This window comes from Octopus bimaculoides, chromosome 1 (assembly GCF_001194135.2).
Source record: "Octopus bimaculoides isolate UCB-OBI-ISO-001 chromosome 1, ASM119413v2, whole genome shotgun sequence".
Taxonomy (NCBI): domain Eukaryota; kingdom Metazoa; phylum Mollusca; class Cephalopoda; order Octopoda; family Octopodidae; genus Octopus; species Octopus bimaculoides.
This window is the reverse complement of record NC_068981.1, coordinates 78422186-78443511: the sequence shown is the minus strand read 5'-3', so window position 1 is coordinate 78443511 and position 21326 is coordinate 78422186. Positions and strand designations below refer to the sequence as shown.

At 34.9% G+C, this 21326-nt stretch overlaps 1 protein-coding gene across 5 annotated transcripts in view; it reads right to left on the bottom strand.

Annotated features, from left to right (window-relative positions):
* The window catches only part of LOC106871456 (protein sidekick-1), a 648066-nt gene that overhangs the window by 178817 nt on the left and 447923 nt on the right, over positions 1–21326 (bottom strand). For all 5 annotated transcript variants that reach the window (XM_052967564.1, XM_052967565.1, XM_052967540.1 and 2 more), the window contains 3 exons: positions 18330–18620; positions 13458–13598; positions 10095–10289 (listed from right to left, as the gene is read on the bottom strand). In XM_052967564.1, coding sequence (XP_052823524.1) covers positions 10095–10289; positions 13458–13598; positions 18330–18620 — 627 coding nt within the window. The remainder of the gene's footprint in view (positions 1–10094; positions 10290–13457; positions 13599–18329; positions 18621–21326) is intronic.

Here is a 21326-nt window from a genome sequence, read left to right as displayed (position 1 = left end):
TTTTCCCCAAAGTTAAATGTTTGAAAGAGAAAAAAGAAAAACAAGGAATACGTTTTGTATGTATATATATGTATATATGTTTGATATGATATATATAGTTATTTTTACTAAATTGATTTTACTAATTTGATTTTTCAAATTTACAAAGATTATACTAATATACTCTCATGCAGAACTACACCTTACAAAAAATAAATAAATAAATGAATGTACGACAGGAATATATTCTAAATAGGACCCAAAGTATATAAAAAGAAAGGACAAAGAATATAAAATTAAAGAACTAAAAGCAAAAGAAAAAACAGGAAGACATTTTTTGTTTTCTTTATATTTTCTATTCATTATTCTCTATTTTTTCTTTGTTCTTCCTTTCTTCTACCATCCCGAGAAACAATACAGTAAGTAGTAAACAAGCTTTTAACTTTTTTTTCTTCTTTTTTTGACACTCCTTAAAAAGACCATTTCAATACAATGGCCCTTCTCTCTCTCTCTTTTACCACATCCATCTCTCTATCTGTCTGACTATCAGTCTATCTATCTATCTCTCTATCTGCCTATCTATCTATCTATCTGCTTATACATCTTCCATTGTCTCCAAAGCCTCACCCCCAAAAAACAAAACAATGTTCTGTTATAAACAAAAAATCTTCGATATTGTTTATATTCCTGAAGCTGCTGATGGTTCTTACACCATTTCACACATAGTCATAGACACCGATTTAGCATCAGGCCTTATTTTGGATAGGTGGTATTGACAAGGTACGAAATTGATGAAATATCGATGTCTTTTGCTACTGAATGGGTTCTGATGAGAGTTATCTCACTTGTCAATGACTTCAAGGTGTTTTAACATCAGGTGCATGAAGAGAATATATTCTCTTATGCTTATAAGTACAGACTACCCATGAACTAGTGGAGGCGCAATGGCCCAGTGGTTAGGGCAGCGGACTCGTGGTCATAGGATTGTGGTTTCGATTCCCAGACCGGGCGTTGTGAGTGTTTATTGAGCGAAAACACCTAAAGCTCCCGAGGCTCTGGTAGGGGATGGTGGCGAACCCTGCTGTACTCTTTCACCACAACTTTCTCTCACTCTTACTTCCTGTTTCTGTTGTGCCTGCAATTTAAAAGGGTCAGCCTTGTCACACTGTGTCACGGTGAATATCCCCGAGAACAACATTAAGGGTACACGTGTCTGTGGAGTGCTCAGCCACTTGCACGTTAATTTCATGAGCAGGCTGTTCCGTTGATTGGATCAACTGGAACCCTCGACATCGTAAGCGACGGAGTGCCAACAACCCATGAACTAGCAAAACACATACCTTGTGTTTGTGTGTTCTATATTGTGCATTCGACATCTCTTCTTCTTGACATTTGTTCTATCTCTCTTCCCGTGCCCCAAAATAACTATTAAATCCAATCTTTCCTTCCTGAAATGTCAACCCTCTGGGATCATTTTCCCATTTATGCTTTCCTAACAGATATCAATGATATCAATGTGAACAACCTCAGAAACCCTGCAAAGGTTATGCGTACACTTTCTTTACTCTTGACAACACCATAACCATTTCTTCCCCCAACCAATAAATTTACTGACTGGAATTGAATCTTCTACTATTTGCTTCCCGGAGGGCAGAGGTACTATTATTTACACCCCTATGAATTCACAGTTTCCTCCCTCAAATTAGGTAGACATTCCTGTCAAGCATACTAAACAGTGATCTGCAAGTTGTAGCATACCCAAGCATATATGCAATAGATTCACTATTATCATTATAATACTAAACACTATCTGTTTCATTTATAATTTACCAAAACACAAGACAAGCAAAGATAGATTCCTCTTATTAATATGTCACATATTCTAATGTAATGTTTCTCAAATGGTGTACTGTACATTGCAAAATAAAATTACAATTTAAAGTTTTTAGAAAATGCATATTAATAACTTGGGTATCCTTCAAAACTTGCTATTCATAATTTTGCTAAACTCATTAATGCTAGTGGCATGAAAAAAGTGTCTAGAACACACTGTAAAGTGGCTGGCATTAGAAATGGGGCACTCAACCTGGTTTCTATACCTGGATACCCTTCCTAATGCTTAAGTTGACATTGGAGCTTGATGTAGCCCTGCAGTTTGCCGGGTTGTCAAGCTATGCAACCATTGCCAACATGGAAAACAAACATTAAATGATGACAGTCATGATGATGATGATGATGATGATGATTCATACAAGGAAAATTCTAAATAGCTATTTTATTGCTTCCACACTTGTAAATTATCTTCTTAAATATCACATTACAATATATGTAACTCAGTAGTAAAATTAAGACACACACACACAACACATTCATATATATCAAATGTCTTTTTTCTGTTTAAATGTCAAGTTAATTTAAAACAACAATTTAACATTAAACCGGAGGATTGCTCTACACATTTATTATCTTTTACAAGGAAATGTTTGACAGTGATTTCTGGTATAAACTTATACCAGCATAGAACATGGACATTTGATGAAGATGATGATGATGATAATAATACATAGGTGCAGGTATGGCTGTGTGGTAAGAAGCTTGCTTCCAAACCACATAATTCTGGGTTCAGTCCCACTGCGTGGCACTTTGGGCAAGTGTCTTTTACTATCACCTCAGGCTGACTAAAGCCTTGTGAGTAGATTTGGTAGACGGAAACTGAAAGACGCTTGTCATATTTATACTTATATATATGAATATATGTGTGTGCGTGTGTGTATATGTGTGTGTCTTTGTGTCTGTGTTTGTTTCCCATCACCACTTGACAACTGGCATTGGTGTGTTCACATCCCCATAACTTAGTGGTTCAGCAAAAGAGGCCAATAGAATTAGTACTAGGTTTACAAGGAATAAGTCCTGGGGTCAATTTGTTTGACTGAAAAATCCTTCAAGGTGGTGCTCCAGCATGGCCACAGTCAAGTGACTGAAACAAGTAAAAGAGTGAAAGAGTATATGTGTGTGTGTGTGTGTACGTACACACACATACAATTAGAAGCTAAAGCTTTTTGAATCGATACACTGAGTTTGATGCTGCTGATTATTCAAATACTTGACAAAAGAATGCAATATGACAATATGTAAATAAAAATATTCATAAACACATCAAGATAGTTTTAGTAATTGAGATTTGATTGGTTGGTGAAAAAGAAAAAAAAAACTTAGAAAATACATCATACATGCATCTATTTGATTCTTATATACAAAACATGCAATATATTCATTTATTCACATTCAAGAATATATTTTCATGACTAAGATGGTTATTGTTAATGCAGTTCTATTGCTGATGAAAAAAAAACAAAACAACATTATTACTTCTTCAATTTGAGACAGAATTTCAGGGTTTGAGAAATCCATCATGCAGGAAATAAACGATTTTAACCAGATGGCATTTGGAAATTCCATGATAAATATTGATGGAAGTATCTTCAAGAATTCCCTAATCCTGATATTTTTCCAGTCAAAATTACAAAAGGCTGGAATAAAAAGTTATGCTTCTCCAAAAGCAAGGATCACATCTTTGAGAGCCATTAATATTAGAAGGAGGCAAGTAAGTGCTCTATAATGAACTTACCAATTTTGTGACTGCTTGTAGCATCATCTTTTAAACTTCTGACATATTTGGAAACTGAGGTAGCTTTCTGAGTGTCTGAATGTGTATGCATGGTGCAAGAATGTTTCTTGAAAAGATTTTTGAAAGCTCTATAGAAATTTTGTTTCACTATCTTTTTTCTGTTTTGCAAGCAACATATTAGCTTAATTAATAATTGTTTTATAATTACACATTCCATAAGGAAGGTAGAAATTAGGGTTGTTGCAATGAAATAGAGATGAGTTTTGTGAGTAAGTATGGGAGAATTTTCTTTTGTTTATATTAACTATGGAACCAGTGAAGTTTCTGTTGCAATGGTCAACAAGCATATACTAATCTATACAGTTTAGGGAAATCTTACCAACATTTGTGTGTTGAGAATTATACCATTTAATATTTCATTGTTTGTGTGTGTTATATTATATAGTACTTATATTATATAGTACTTATATTATATAGTACTTATGGTATAAAAATATCAAGTGTTTTGCATATGAAGAGATGAATATATCGTCTTTTTCATATAATAATTGAATTAGATCAATATGTGATGCATTTTCTAATTACTTTTTAGCATCCAATCAAAATTCAATGACTAATAATATCTTTGATGTGTTTATATACATTTTTGATGGCATATTGTCAAATTGCTTCCCGTCTTTAATCTTTTGAATAATTGACAATGTAGCATTCAAAGTAACACTGCAAGAAACTTCAGCTTTTAATAAAATACAGAAATCCTAATTTATGTATTCAGTACAATTTTTCTCCCCAAATTCACCAGTATTCACCAACCTATTTATATAATATTTTATTTTTATTGAGTCAGTCTCTTGCTACTCTGAATTTCACATGTGCGTGCAGAGGGTCATCAGGCAAGTTACAACTTATAACTTACTTGAAGACCTTGTGTACCCAGAGATAAAACTCAGGCAAGAAAGAGACTGACTTGACTATAATTAGTCACATAATGACATTGAGTACTCATTTTTAGCAATAGTCAATACTAAATGGATATATATATATATATACATATATACACACACACATATATATATATATATATATAAATACAAAGGGCTTCTTTCAGTTTTTGTCTACCAAATCTACTCACAAGGCTTTGGTTGGCCTGAGACTATAATAGAAAACACTTGCCCAAAGTGCCACCCAGTAGGACTGAACTCGGAACCATGTTGTTGGGAAGCAAGCTTCTTACCACACACCCATGTCTGTGCCTATATATATATGTATGTATGTATGTATAGTTTTAATATTTTGCTTAGGTATAGTGATACTAACAACCTGGTGTTAGAACCAAATAATCATTCATTTCAGAATAATGTGTTAATCAAGTATAAGACATAATACGAAATTTCAGTCAATGCTTAAAAATAAAAAGGAATGTAGTTTAACTGCTTTGATTTTATTTTAAATGTATGTATGTGTGTGTGTGTGTGTGTGCGTGCGTGTATGTGTAAAGTGATGTTGAATGAGGCTTCAAGGTTCACCTGTTAGTGGGAAGGGGAAGGAAGAAGGTTTTCTGAAGCTGGAGACATGACCTAAATGCTTGTAACAGAGTAGACTCTGTTATTGAAGTATCCTATGACAGTTTGAATTCAGAACACAGTGAACCAGAGCAAATATGGAAAAAGTATCCTGTCTGATGGTATCATCATCATCATCATTTAATGTCCGTTTCTTATGCTGGCTTGGGTTGGACAGTTTGACTGAAAAATGGTAAGCCAGGGAGTTGCACCAGGTTCCAATCTCATTTGACAAGGTTTCTATGGCCAGATGCCCTTCCATATGCCAACCACTCCAAAAGTGTGGAGGGTGCGTTTTATGTGCCACCACCACTGGTGCCATTCTTGTGACACTGGCATCGGCCACAGCTGTGATCTCACTTGAACTTAACAAGTCTTCTCAATATTCTGCCAATCCTAAGGTCTAATGCTTCTTATTTCTTTACTGCCCATAAGGGGCTACACACAGAGGGGACAAACAAGGACAGACAAACAGATTAATTGATTATATCGACCCACAGTGCATAACTGGTACTTATTTAATCGACCCCGAAAGGATGAAAGGCAAAGTCGACCTTGGTAGTATTTGAACTCAGAACATATGGTATTGGAAAGACTATTGCAAAGCAATTTCATTTGATAAGCTAATGACTCTGCTAGTTCACCACTTACATCATTTAAGATAAATGTGACATGTCATAGCAACAGGCAAGAAAAAGAATACTTGTTTGTATTAATAGACAATTTTTTAAAAAATTCAACAAAATAACATAAAATTGTAACAAATACAACCAGAATAAAATAGATACGCTGATGAAATATATCAAAATTAGTTAAGATAAATAAACAAGTAAAATTTAAAGACACCACACACATGTGCAATCCAATATAATTTATATGTACATATATTTTGGAAAAAATGCAAAAACCATACACAAATTCAGTTGAATGATGCACTTAATTATACAAACACTAAAGCACATGCACACACACATGCATGTACACAGACACACACATAAACAAGATGCCTAGCTATTGGCTAGTGATAAAGATAAACAGACAGAGACCATGCAAATCTTGTTTCAACCTATCACTTACTTAGTATGCGATGACAAGCTTTTAAAATTTGAATTAGCTGCCTTACATTATTTCATTTGTTATTCTGAATTGTTTATATAATTACACAGGTATGCTTACATACCATGTGATCAATTACATATGAGGGTACATACATACACCTGACAGTATGCTGGGAAGTCTGTTATAATGTGTCGGTTTATAAAACCAGTGTGATGCATCCCCTACTCTGACACTTCTCAAACTGACAAAAATACAGCTTTCTCCCACCCAACCACATGCTACCAAAAAAAAAAAAAAAAAATTACTGAAATATTTTTGTTCATCCCTTTCTTGATTAACAAGAAGACAATGATATAGTCTGTATTTTTCTTTCTGTGTCATGGTAGTGAACAAATGTAAAATGTTGGAAGCCATCTTAAATTTATTAAATATAGCAGCTAGTCTGCTCCTTCTTAATCCTCACATTTGCACTTTGACCCCCACTAGAAACATTCCATTAGCCTAATATTTCTATGACTTGACCAGCCTTGCTTCTACAGTAGACTCTACTTATTTGAAATTGCAAACTCTATATAAACTATTCCAAAGACAAATAACTCAATAGCTGCCTTTCCATACACACACACACACCCTTTACTCTATCTATGAATCATTTCATTACGCTTCTTTCACTGATGTCCAGCTGGAGCACCAACTTCTATAGTATAGTAAATTACACAGCCCACTCATGCGTACCTTTCCTACATTGGACACTAAACTCCGCTTGCGAAGACTTGTTGAGGCAATTGAAATCGAACTAAATTCGACGACTGGCACCCGTGCCAACGTCGTCTCATCCATTGGACACGAAACTCAGCTTGCGAAGACTTATTGGGGCAAGCGAATTGCAAAATCAGGATAGCACCTGTGCCCAGCGTTGCCTTTCTGGCATTTGTGCCCGTGACATGTGTAAGGATTTTTGAGCGAGATCGTTGCCAGTGCCCCTGGACTGGCTCTTGTGTGGGTGGCACATACAATACACCATTTTGAGCGTGACCGTTGCCAGTACCGCCTGACTGGCCTTCGTGCGGGTGACACGTAAAAGCACCCACTACACTCTCTGAGTGGTTGGCGTTAGGAAGGGCATCCAGCTGTAGATACTCTGCCAAATCAGATTGTTGGCATCCGGTTTCACCAGTCCTCAGTCAAATCGTCCAACCCATGCTAGCATGGAAAGCGGACGTTAAACGATGATGATGATGATGATGACTGATCCTTGCTCAGTGATTATTGTCACTGACGTCAGAAGGATAAAAAAGCAAAGTAGACCTGAGTATGATTTGAACACAGAATGTAAAGATACATAATTAAATACACATACAACAAGGATTATTGTCTGATAGATATACAACTTATTCTATTATGTGAGCATTTTAGAAAATGTTTGAGTTTTCTGAACATTCTAGATAATGTTTCTTTTACTCAGAACATTACTTGTCAGGAAACCTTTTCCTAAAACAGTTTGTCCAACCACTCTTTTTAAAACAAGAATTTGAAATAACAGTAAGCTAGACACATAGTGGCTTTAACTCCCACATGTACCTCACCACCTATAAAGTGGCCCCTCAAAAGCTATATCAAAATTGCTATCTAATGTAACAAATATAAAAAAAGAAAACTGAATATTCCATTACCAGACGATATATTTATGAATTTGTTATCATTTTAGTGGATACATAAATAACTTCTTTCTATCTAAATGACATAAATTACATCAAACAGTGATGCTAATATTATAAAAAAACACACAAAGACTGTGTTATCTATAACTCCAACGATAATTATTTTACTACATATAATTTCCCTACTAAACTCCAGACGTTTTTGCTACATAAAACAAACCCATGCTAATTGTACGCAAATACACAAACTTTTTCCCCAGATCAGATAATTATTTACTTTTATATAACCCTGTTTATGCCAAGTAACATGAAAACATTATTTTAAAATATCACAGCAAAAGGAAAACTTCGACTATAAAGACATGCAAACGTTAGCAGTTATTGAACATTTGACATAGGAAAAATAAAGAAAAAAGAAAATAACGACGCAATAGATATACAATGTAAGAACTAGAATTCATGTGTGGGTACAATCAGTGATTGAACAGGCAGGTATCGTGCAAGGGAGATAAGCCATGGACTTAAAATTTTTTTTTTCTGTTTTTTTTCTGCCAGAGGGAAATTACCTACCTTCTATAAGGTCAGAACCACAAATACAAGGATGAAACGAAGAATTGGATTAAAAGAAGAAAGAAAGGAAGAATTTATAAAAAACGTTGAATCAAGACAATTTACTATATATATATATATATATTATACATATATATATTATACACATATATATCATACACATATATATTATATATATATATTATACATATATATATTATACACATATATATATTATATATATATATATTATACATATATATATACATATATATATACATATATATATATATCTTTGTATGTGTGTGTATTTATATATGCGTGTCTAGACATATCTATGTATACTTATGTGTATACATAATACATATACAAATTTATTTATGCACACACAAAAACAATTATATACAGACGTATGTGCACGCACACACACACACACACATATGTATGGAAACATATACAAGTATAAATATATATATTTCTAGTCACATTCATCTACAAATACACACACATGTACACAAACACACACTCCTCAAATTTGTTGATAAAAGTGAGCAATGTTACTGCTCTAATGTCTACAGCTTTTAACATTAGGCATAAGCAAGCTTTTGGTTACTGATACTAACTGCATAGTACTCATCACAAATTGTTCTTTGTATGAAGGAGATGAAGCGGTACAAATATTTCTTGACCTAAACACCATGGTTGTTAGTTCAATATGGGAGCTAAGCAGGCACTATAAATGCATACTTATGCAATAAAAATTATACTGATTTCTTAAATGCAAAATGAAAATAATAATAATAATAAATGCCCTGATAAAGTACCAGGCAGTGGTTCTCATGGCTTCTAATCTTAATGATTGGAAGTGTTATCATGTACATGTTTTGTCTTGGTGTAAAAGATGACTGATGATATGTGCATCTCTGATCATGAGCAGGAGTAGTGGGGGAGCATCATAGCCATGTACTGAGAGGAATTCTTTGGAGTTTCAATAATTTACCTCTCAAAACACTGGTATTTTGTTCATCATCCTTAAACAACCCTTATTCAGGGACCTTTTGAATGGGATGGGCAACTCAGCCTGAAGAAAATTCTAACCTGGTCCCTCCTGCAAGGTCATACACTGTTTATCTTGATATGAAATCACAATGTCATGCATATATGATTGTGATGCAGGTTCCTGGTGTACCCTTATCAGTCATGATGGGTATACTGGGCTTTATATCTTTGTACCCCAGTGTCACTGTTCTCTCACTCAATAATATTAATAATCATAATAATGATAATAATTGCAGATATCTTTCAGTAATTAGTTGTGTATTTTTATATAAAAGGAAATTTAATATTTATAATTAATAAAACAGTGATATTTAACTATTTCCAAAGCGAAAACAGTAATAAGGAGTAGGAATGTTGATGGACTGATCCAATTAAAATTTTCATTTTATTATCTAATGAGGAAGTTTATGAGAAATGTTGATTCGCTCATGGAATAAAAAGAGATTACATGTGATAAGGTAAGGTTCTCTACTGGTAATGCAAGGGTAACAGTGTGAAAATACATTGTAAATTAAATACTGAGAGAGAGAGAGAGAAAGAGAGAGAGAGAGAGAGAGAGAGAGAGAGAGAGAGAGAGAGAGAGAGAGAGAAACTTACGCTGCTGGGGTATAAGTAGTGGTGGATCAGGAGCTGGCTCGCTGGGTCTACCTTCACCCACCTGATTGACTGCCATAATCCGGAACTGATAGTAACTGGCAGGTTGCAGACCTGTTACAGTGTAGTTACGAACCTGAGCATCAATTGTATTTTGGTAAGTGTCCCAAGGAGGATTCAATATGCTGGAAGGAGAACCTAAAATAGAAGAGGAAAATAAAATTATAAGATCAAAGTAAATGAAATTGTTTGTATGATGACTGTGGTGTTTTGGTTTTTACGGTTAGCATGTGATATCAATGTGATCACACACGCATAAACACACATTGTTATGTCACTAAAATACAAAATAGCATCAAATGTAGTGTGCAAGAGAGAAGACTGTGTTGGTATGGCCATGTGTTACATATGAGTGAAGACAGTTGCATGAAGAGGTGCCAATTTCTAATTGTGGAGGGAACATGTGAAAGGAGTAGACCCAGGAAGATGTGGGATGAAGTGATGAGAAAGGATCTTCAGATGTTGGGCCTCACTGAGGAAATGACAAGGGTTCGGGAGTTGTGTTGATTTGCTGCACTTGAAAAGATGCATCAAGCTAAGTTAAAAATCACTGCCTTCCATACATACAGGCTTGTCCTTTGCGGGTGCCAGTGCTACATAAAATGCACCCAGCACACCCTGTAAAGTAGTTGTTATTAGGAAGGGCATCCAGCCATAGAAACTGTGCCACAACGGACAAATGGACACTGGCCAGCTTCATGTTAAACCCTCCAATGCATGTCAGAATAGAAAACAGACATTAAACGATGACGATGACGATGATGATGATGATGATATGATGATATATATATATGTATATATATATGTATATATATATGTGTATGTCTATTATACGTATATATATGTATGAAAGCGCACTGCTGTGTCTCCTTGCCTTGATATTGCATAACAGTTTCAAACTAGTGTTGCTTTCATGAAAACAATGTCCTTTATTTCTAATATTCTGGACAAACATGTCTGGCCATGGGGAAATATTATTTTTAATTGAAAACAGATGAGGATTGGCGGCAAGAAGGACATCCAGCAATAATTCACCTCAATAAAGATTCTGTTTGACCCATGTGAGCATAGAAAAGTTGGTGTTAAAACGATGATGATGATGATTGTTTTTTCTTTTTTACGTAATGCAAAAGAGAAGATTTTGTGTAAAGTGGTTAATAGGAGGTCTAAAGAATAATTTGATATGCAAGTTTACAATTAAGTGTAATACATTGAAAAAACTTCCCTAAGAATCTTAAAAATGTAGAGGATAGCCAAGTCTGCACGTGAGTATTGCTTGATAACATGAACTATAATTCATTAATTGTTTTAGATGTTAAAGTAGTCATGAGCAGAGATACATAGCCTTTTGTCCAGCAGAACATCAAGGATGTGACAACTGGTGGATGAGAGAGCTGAACCAGCACCTGGCTGACCCTTATTACAGTTGGAATAGATTGGAATAAAGTGAAATGAAGTGAAGTGAAGTACTTTGCTCAAGGTCACAACAAGCCACCTGGTACAGAAATTGAATCCAGGATCTTATAAGCAGAGGCAGAACACTCTAACCACAAGGTCACATGACTTCACAAATGTAGAATGTAGTGTAGATTTTAATTAGGCATCGTTCAACGACAATAGAGCAAGTCTCTCTCCATGGAAAAATGGATTCAACACTGCACAAGAAAAAATTTCTTGTTTAGAGAATGTGAGCAATCCGATTGTCCATAATAATAACGACAGAGAACAAGCTAAGAAGTGATGGCAGGATACATGAATTGTTAAAGAGTGAGGAGTTGGCATTGCAACAGAAATAAAAGTTAGTGCATGCAAGGGAGGTAACTAGCCTGACCTATGGTAATATATAAGAGAAAGGTAAGCACATGAATGTGTGTGTACACACACACACACAGGCATACATACACACATTCAACATAATTTCTAAATACTATTATGTTTATATCATATTATACAGGAGTGGCTGTGAGGTAAGAAGCTTACTTCCCAACCACATGGTTCTGGGTTTAGTTCCACTGTGTGGCACCTTGGACAAGCATCTTCAACTGTGCCAGTGATGTGAAAAGGCACTCAATACACTCTGTAAAGTATTAGATCTTAGGAAGGCCATCCAGCTTTTGAAAGTATGTCAAAACAGACACTGGAGTTTGACTTAGTTCCGTGACCTGTTCAATCCTGTCAAACCATCCACCTTATGCTAGCATGGAATACAGACATTAAATGACAAAGATCTATCTAAAATATAAACTGTAAGAGATAGTTCTAAAAAGATTTGCATAAATGGTGAGAAGGGACAACAGCAGGTAGGTAGCTAGAAGAAAAGCTAGCCAATAGTTATATATAGTTAAGAGAGAAGCTGAAAGTAAGACGTTTGATAATGGTTTGCAACAGAGGACTAGTAGTATGAAGCATTTCGGACAGCAAACCCGGCATCTTATGAATTGAGATGGTGCTGGGGAAAGTATATTTGGAATGACAGTAATGCATTTATCCTCATTGATGCTAAAAAGAAAGAGACATGGAAATGGCCACGCAAAATTCGCCCAGTACATGCTCGAGATATGACATCTTTCTAGTGTTGATGGTATGAAGAAAGCACTCACTACAATCTGTATAGTGTTTTAGATATCAGAAAAGGCATCCAGCAGTAGAAACCATGTCAAAATGAAGTCCCTCCAACATGTGAAGCTGAGGAGGAATCCTCAGATATGTGTGATGGTTTTGTGGTTCTGACCATGGTGATCTATTAAAACTATACATGTAAAACAATGACACACACATGCTGATAATGAGAGAGAGAGAGAGAGAGAAAGAGAGAGAGAAAGAAGAGGGGGTAGCATATTCATAACCCATAAATCAGTACACAACAAATATAATCAAAAATATTAATGATAATTATTTATCAAGAAATATTTTCCAAGTTAGATTTCATAAGCAAAACAGACACACACACACACAAAAAAAAAAAAAAAAAAAAAAAAAAAATAAAGCAAATATCTGTTTTAAGATTTATATTCAAGTCAATTGTCATCGACTTTACATAGTTTAGAGAAAATTGTCACAATTTGCTCTCCAATAAATTTAGTAGGAAACCCATTAAAATCTCAGGAAAATTTAATGGTGAACTTGTAATAAGAAAATTGGATTTTATGAGAATTGATACGAAAAAGGCTTTGATTTGCCTTGTTATAAAGATGACTTGATATTAATATATTAAATATAAAAAACAAATAATATATGAAGATTAATTATGCAAAGACATTCCTTACATTGTTTTTTTTTAATTGTATGAATACTTGTTTAATTTACCTTGATTAATTAGCTTGTGTTGTATAATGTAACCTGTGATAGGGGAATTACCATCGTCACCAGCTTGCCATGTAATAGATACGCTGCCAGGAGAGTTGCTGTGTGCGAACACATTTAAAATGATTGGAGGATATGGTACCTCTGTTAAAGAAAATAAAACGAAATACATTAAAACAAAAAAAAAACAGTTAATAAAATCAAAATTGATGAGAAAGCATGATAAATACAATATCTTATTTAAATAGCTGCAAAGCCAAGGGAAACTAATCGTTCCGACAAAAAAGTTTATTAGATATTACATAGTTGTTTCCCTTTATACGTGAAAAATGATTTTACTGAAGCTCAAATCCTCATTTCTTTCCCATTTGCCTGACAGATTTTAGGTCTCGCGTCTAAGAGCGCAAAAGTGAAGCAATGAGATCGAAGGAAACAAGAAATAAGTCTGTGATGGCAAATATACAAAGTTCACAAAGTGAAATACATTCTGCCGTGAAGAAAAAGAGGTCTAACATTTCGGACAGGATTCTTTAACGAAGAGAAAGGAAATGCTTGCAGTAAGCATTTCTGTTCTCCCTGACGGACATTTCTGTCTACCCCGTATCAAAAACATTAGCCTTTCTACCCCAAACAAAATAATTTATTCCATTTTGTAAGAGTATCTCAAGTAGATCGATACTCAGGGTTTCACAGCTCTCTGACGATTAAAGTGAATCCACCGTTCCCCGCTTTTTTCGTTCTGTAGCGTTTTCTGAACACGATTCCTTGCATTATTTACAACCTAATAATGAATTCCACGCTAAATCAGACCAGTTAAAAATGCCGACATGATTGACTCAAGTTGTGAATAATGATAAGATTTGAAATACGAACTGCCAAATTATTGTAAAAGCATTTCAGCAAGGTAAAAACTAGAATACTACAGTACTTTGTTCATGTTAATAAATAAATAATGATATGCTGTATGGAATCGATCACCTTTTCACTGAAATATCACCAATATCTTACCCACTCGTGCATTACAACTCGTCAGTTTTATTGGTTCTTTTGTAAGAGAAGAAACAGAAGTAATGAAACAAACCACTGTACACATTTCAGGCATAGAATTTGTAAGTTGGCACCTAGAGCGAGGTCATATGTTATTGCAACTTTGACAAAACTGAGCCTTTACATATTTGCTCGACGTACTAGAAATGACAACCAAATCTACAGTCACAGGAAACAGAAGGAAATACGGGATAATGTAATCCTGCAACCCTCTAAAAAGACAGAATGGTCATGTTTAGAATTGCAATGTTTTTGATCCTAGGTCTGCTCAATCAGGATTGAGCTGAGACTTAAAAAAATAATAGTTACAAAACACTTGCTGCATATTATAATTAAAATCCAACTCTACTGGCTTCAAATTTACCAATTAGCCTCACAGTTAATTTTTGTCTGATCAACTGATATTAAGTAAGGCCACATGTGCATAAATTATCAACAATTAATTTAAATCAAGCTCATGAGGAAGTTTCTGTAGTTTTGTTAGAACACAAGAAATGAAATCTGTTACAATAGATTAACAGTATGGGGAAAGTTAAATCCAGATCAGACAAAAGCTTAATATCACGAGTGAATAACTTCTGTAAGTTGCTCAGAGTTCATGGCCTGCCTTAAGGCAAAATAGAAAAGTTACAGCGAAAGTTTGACTATTGTTTCCAGGGTGTATAATAAAAATGTGAGTGGTATTGGTGGTTGGGTGTCAGCCAGCACATTGGTCTGAGTCAGATGAGCCAGAGGGTGCAGTGGGGGCTATGATTATTTGCTGGGTCCCTCTCAAACAAATTTACACCTCTTCTGGGTCCTGAAAATAGTCTTGCTCCACATTGCTAAATTTCACTTGGAAGCCTGATTATATCCTATCTTCCTTTGATATTAAGTTCTGTAACTGTCTAATCCCAAATCAAGTCTAACTGAGCAGATCTATACTCTCAGCCAAATGGTTGGCTGAACAGAAAGGTGCAACAGAATGACCAAGCAAGTCTGATATGAGATGTTATCAGCAATGGTGCAAAGAGGCCTAACTTAACTATAACCAGGAAGACTGCTGATTGAAACCACTTGCATTTAATTACAATAAAATATAAGATCTCTCAAAGAGAAAAGAAATATTCTTCCTCAATAAAATCAACATTATGAAGACATTACATTTCATAGTTGTATGTAGTAAAGTAAAGGATATTGTATAAGGAAAGAACATTTGATTCGTTTGCAGTGTGATGTGAAATATGTAGGTGCAGACATGACTGCATGGTAAGAAGCTTGCTTCCCGACCACATGATTCTGAGTTCAGTCCCACTGCATGGCACCTTGGGCAAGTATCTTCTACTATAGATTTGGGCCAACCTAAGCTTTGTGAGTGGATTTGGTAGACAGAAACTGTAAGAAGCCTGTCATATATGTGTGTGTGTGTGTGTGTGTGTGTGTGTGAATCTATGTGTCTTTGTTTGTCCCCCTTCACCACAGCTTGACAATCAGCCTTGGTGTGTTTATATCCCTGTAACTCAGTAGTTTGGCAAAAGAAATTGATAGAATAAGTACCAAGCTTTTTTAAAAAAACCTAGGGTCAATTTGTTTGACTAAAAGCTCTTCATGGTGGAACCCCAGCATGGTCGCAGTCTAATGACTGAAACAAGTAAAGGATATGTCAATATGTACGAAATGTTTAAAATATAATATATTGTGTGTGTGTGTGTGTGAAGTGTGAAGTATTTCATTGAAACAAACAATCAGAATATCATAAAGGATTTTCAAAGATAAACTAAACTGATATTTCTCTTAAGGAAAAGGCAACAGGTTCCACTAGGGTGGGGCCTGAAAATGTCGAAGTGGCAGATAAATTGCCATATTTAATATAAAATTGTGATAGTTTTAAACTTTTCAAACTTATTCAACATCATGGGCAAAGAAAGAATATTACCATTTGTATTTTTATTAATAAAGAGAAAGCAATGAGCAAAATATTTTGTGGAGGTGACAGCTACCACACTAAACCACTCACAACATCCTGGTGGTGGTGGATGCCTGTTTATGGTCAGTTTAATCCTCTTTATTATCACTTTTCTGTTGTAATAAATTGCATTTGTTTCAATTAATTTTGAAAATGATGAAGAATTTAGTAATATAACTAACCTTATTAACCCATTACCTACCACTGATCTCATATGAGATCACTTAAAAATTACAAATTTCGTAATTATCTGTCAATATTTACACATATCTAACCTTTTTGCTATATCTACTAGGTATATTTCTCTGATATTCAAATGAGGTTTGCTAATTTTTCACCCAATATCTCGCTTATTTCTATTTAAAATGTTATTTTGAAATGTTATTTTGATCATTCCAGCGTGTTTCTAAGGCTGTTTTATGCTAGAAATCAAAGTTTCATAAAAAAATTCCAGGTAATAGAATTACGGGTTAGGTTGGTGTTTGGAATATAAATCAACATGAAATCATGATGTTTGAATCTTTGAATTAAGATTGCTTTAAAACAGAAAGTTTGTGCCATAGAACCAGGGGTAGTCTCAGATGGGTGGGTGTCAAAAAAAAAAAAAGTCACAATATTGTGGGTGTGACCTTGAGAATGGTTTCACAGTTATTCATTGCAGGTCAAGTGACCATGTAGAGGATTTCCTAGTTTGGTTTGAGAATGCATAAATGCTTTTCCTACAGCAAGAAGCCTGATATCCATCAACCCAGGCTGAATTGCATCAGCTGTACCAATAAAACTTAATTTGAAAAGAAAGGGAGAAGTGATGGCCAGTTAAGGTGCTATAAAAATGATGGGGCAATAGAATGGACATGCAGGTAAGGAGGTTTATGTAGTTAAAAATTGATTTCAGATTGTCTCAGATTTTAGTTATTGGAAGGGGAAACGTCTAGAAAGTAGCAACAAGCAGGTCTAGTCGAGTAAAGAATAACAATATATATATATATGTATATATATAACCTAAAAACCTGACAGAAACAATAATTACTGTAACAATTAATTCATTTCCTCGAATTTTATTTTGCATCGTGTATTTTTCTTCTTAATTTAATCACGAAGTAGATTATTTATGATCCGTAATCTCCTAAGATACGTCTATCTTATATCTAGGTAACTGAATAGCAATGATGTTCGATGGCGTATTAGTCCAACAGAAGTAGCAAAGAGACTATTTAAAGAATACTAATAGCTATGACCAGGTTGAACACTTCTGGCGTAAGATCAATAAAGTATACTAAGAGCAATGAAAATGGCTGGAATCTGTTAAGTAAAGCAATACTTTTGGCATAAAATGGTTTCAAAGCAGCCAGAAAAGATCATAGAACTTTTTCTTTCTTTCTTTTTTTTTATTTATTTTATTTTACTTTATTTTTTTGTTTTTTGTTGTTGCTTTGTTTTGATTTATTTTTGTTGTTTATTTTCATGAAACATAGCAGAGTGGAGGCTAAAGCCAAAATCATTATAGATTAAAGCTGAGATCAAATCCAATAACTTCCACTTGAAATTTATACAGAACATATAATGAGATAACTATATAAAGTAAAAATTTCCAGCAAGTCTGGAGATCTGGAGAAAAAGAGACAGGGAGAGAGAGAGAGAGAGAAAGAAAGAGGGAAACAAGAGAAAACAACAAAGAAAAGAAAGAAAAAAGAAACCAGTGGACAGTTCAATACTTAGGCATGCCTAGACTACAAGCAGTAGCCATTGGTGGCTTAAATCAATGATGTTATCTAGAATTAATTAATATAAAACAAATGTTAAAAGATGTGACAGACGACATATAAAGTTAGGTCAGCTAGCGGTAGAGGAAGTCAGAAAGAAATAAACAAAATGGAACTTACCCATAACAGTAATAGAAGCCATTCTGCTATCATTGCCTGCAGAGGAAGTAACAATGCAGGTGTAATTACCAACATCAATACCATTGACACTTTTGATACGCAGTGTCCCATTCTCAATGCTGTGTCGTTCACTAGGTTTGATAATAGTTCTTTTATTATCTGGGGGTTTCTCGTGTATCCACTGCCATCTCACAGTCACTGATGGATCACTACTGACACCACATCGGAGAATTGCTGTGCTACCAAAAACTAAAGATTGGGTCTGTGGGGGAAGACTGATTTGAGTTCTTTCTGTAAATTGGGAAAAAAAAAAAAAATCATAAAATTAATTAAGAGGACAAAAGTAACATATTAAGATGACATTCATAAATGTCAAATATTTTTTTTTTGTGCAAGTAAATTTATTCTTAAATACATAAATTTGTGTGTGTGTTTTCTTTTTGCATGTGATATTAAGCAAATGCTTAATGAATAAATCTTCCCCATACATAAATGGCTTTCAAAGAGAAAACAGTCATTAATTTATAGAAACCTTTAAGATGATTACACATGCTGTGCTATTTAAAAGAACCACATAGCTATGGCAGTTTAAGATTTCTTCACTCTTAAGCTACACATCTTGTTTCCATGTTCTACAATTCTTTCACTCACAGCAGCAAAATTTCCTGTTTCTTGCTTGTACTCTTTTCTTACATATCTACCAACACTTAACAATCAGTAATCAAAGAATTGGGTTAGAATTAAATAGCCTTAGATCTAATTTAGAATTTCAATATTCTTATCCAAAGTGCTGCAGGTCTGAAGGATTGAATTTGAAACTAAATTTCTATCTAAACCCAATTCCCAAAAGAGTGGGTTTGAGTGCTTGAAAATAGTACAATTGAAAGGTAACTATTGGTATATGCATGAATTGGATTGTCGTATTGGAAACTGAGACATGGAAAGATGAGATTGAACAGCTGAACAAGCTGATCAAGCACATACAAACAAATGTCACATCTGCAACGAATTCCTAGCAGACAGATCAACAAGATTGCCTCTACATCATCATCGTTTAACATCTGCTTTCCATGCTGGCATGGGTTGGCCAATCTGATCTGGTAATGTTTCTACAGCTGGATGCCCTTCCTAACACCAACCACTCCAAGAGTGTAGTGGGTACTTTTTACATGCCACCGGCACGGGAGCCAGTCAGACAGGCCTGGCATTGATCACGCTCAGATAGTGCTTTTTACGTGCCTCTGGCACAAGAACCAGTCAGTGGGTACTGGTATCAGCCATGATCATTTGGTACTTTTTTACATGCCACCAGCATGGATGCATATCTTGCTAGAAATAACAGCCAAATCTCTCATCTGACCATCTTGAAAAGAAGTAAGGATATATTGGATAATGTAGTCTTAGATATACTATGACTGAAAAAACCCCCCCCTCAAAAACAATGGGATGGCCACTGTTGGAATATCTTTGTCATAGATCTGCTATATCTTGAGTAGGGTTAACTTATAGGACTAAACAACAACAACTGCACTACTGTAAATCTGATATGGGTGTGAGATGAAATGGAGAAGACTTAACTAGGAAATATTAATCAATTATTTTTATCAAATAGCTTTTTCTTCAAACAATTTTTTTTTCTTCTTTAATTTGAAATGTTTGCCAAACAATTTAGAGGTAGACACTTAGAACAAATGAAAAGTTAAAGCTATGCAGCTATGACAACTCAGAATGAAAAGAAAAAAAAAATAGCTGAATTGATGATGATGATGATGATGATGATGCCACCATACACCAATATAAATTATTGATATGAATACTAAGTTCAATCAAGTGTGATTGATGGCATGAACTTGTACTAAGGAAGCTCACTTAGTAATGACATAGTTCCTAGTTCGCTTCTGTTGCATGGCAGCTTAGTTAAGTGTTTTATTTCTAATTGCAGCCATTTGAGTGAAGTTAGGGAGATGAAAACTGCAAGGAAGACTGCATTTGTAAATTCAAAATACCAGCCTTGTCACATGCAGTATCATGCTGAGTCTGTCTGAGAATTATTTAAGAGTACAAATATCTGTGGAATATTCAACCACTTATATTACAACTTAAAGAGTAGATAACTCCCATTTATCAAACAACTACTATTGGAACACTAATTTGTCAAACACAACACAAGATCCATTTACCATGATTACATTGGTTAGACAAAATTTACTGAGGCAAATTTTCTATGTCCAGTTGTCCTTCCTGCCACCAACCCTCACCTGTTTCAAAGAAGATAATAATCTCTCAGTCTATCAAACAATAAACTGCCTAGACATAGTTATGTAGTAAACTAGAAACTAAGGCGGTGAACTGGCAGTAACGTTAGCACGCTGGGCGAAATACTTAGCGGTATTTCGTCTGCCGTTACGTTCTGAGTTCAAATTCCGCTGAGGTCGACTTTGCCTTTCATCCTTTCGGGGTTGATAAATTAAGTACCAGTTACGCACTGGAGTCGATGTAATTGACTTAACCCCTTTGTCTGTCCTTGTTTGTCCCCTCTATGTTTAGCCCCTTGTGGGCAATAAAGAAATAAGAAACTAAAGGGATCATTTGAAAGGATCTTTTCTTTACAAAGACTGTGCAATATGTCAAGAAACCCAGACATGCTTTCATGGTTGATTGTAAGCAATAAACACTACCTTTATTGACAGTGAGTCTCTTGTTTACAGTCAACAAACATTCATAAAGAAGTGGAAAAAGGTGAAGCCACTCACACAAACATATATGTATATATCTATATATCATCATCATCATCATCATTTAACGTCCGTTTTCCATGCTAGCATGGGTTGGACGATTTGACTGAGGACTGGCAAGCCAGAAAGCTGCACCAGGCTCCAATCTGATCTGGCAGGGTTTCTACAGCTGGATGCCCTTCCTAACACCAACCACTCCGAGAGTGTAGTGGGTGCTTTTATGTGCCACCGGCACGAGGGCCAGTCATCTACATATATATAT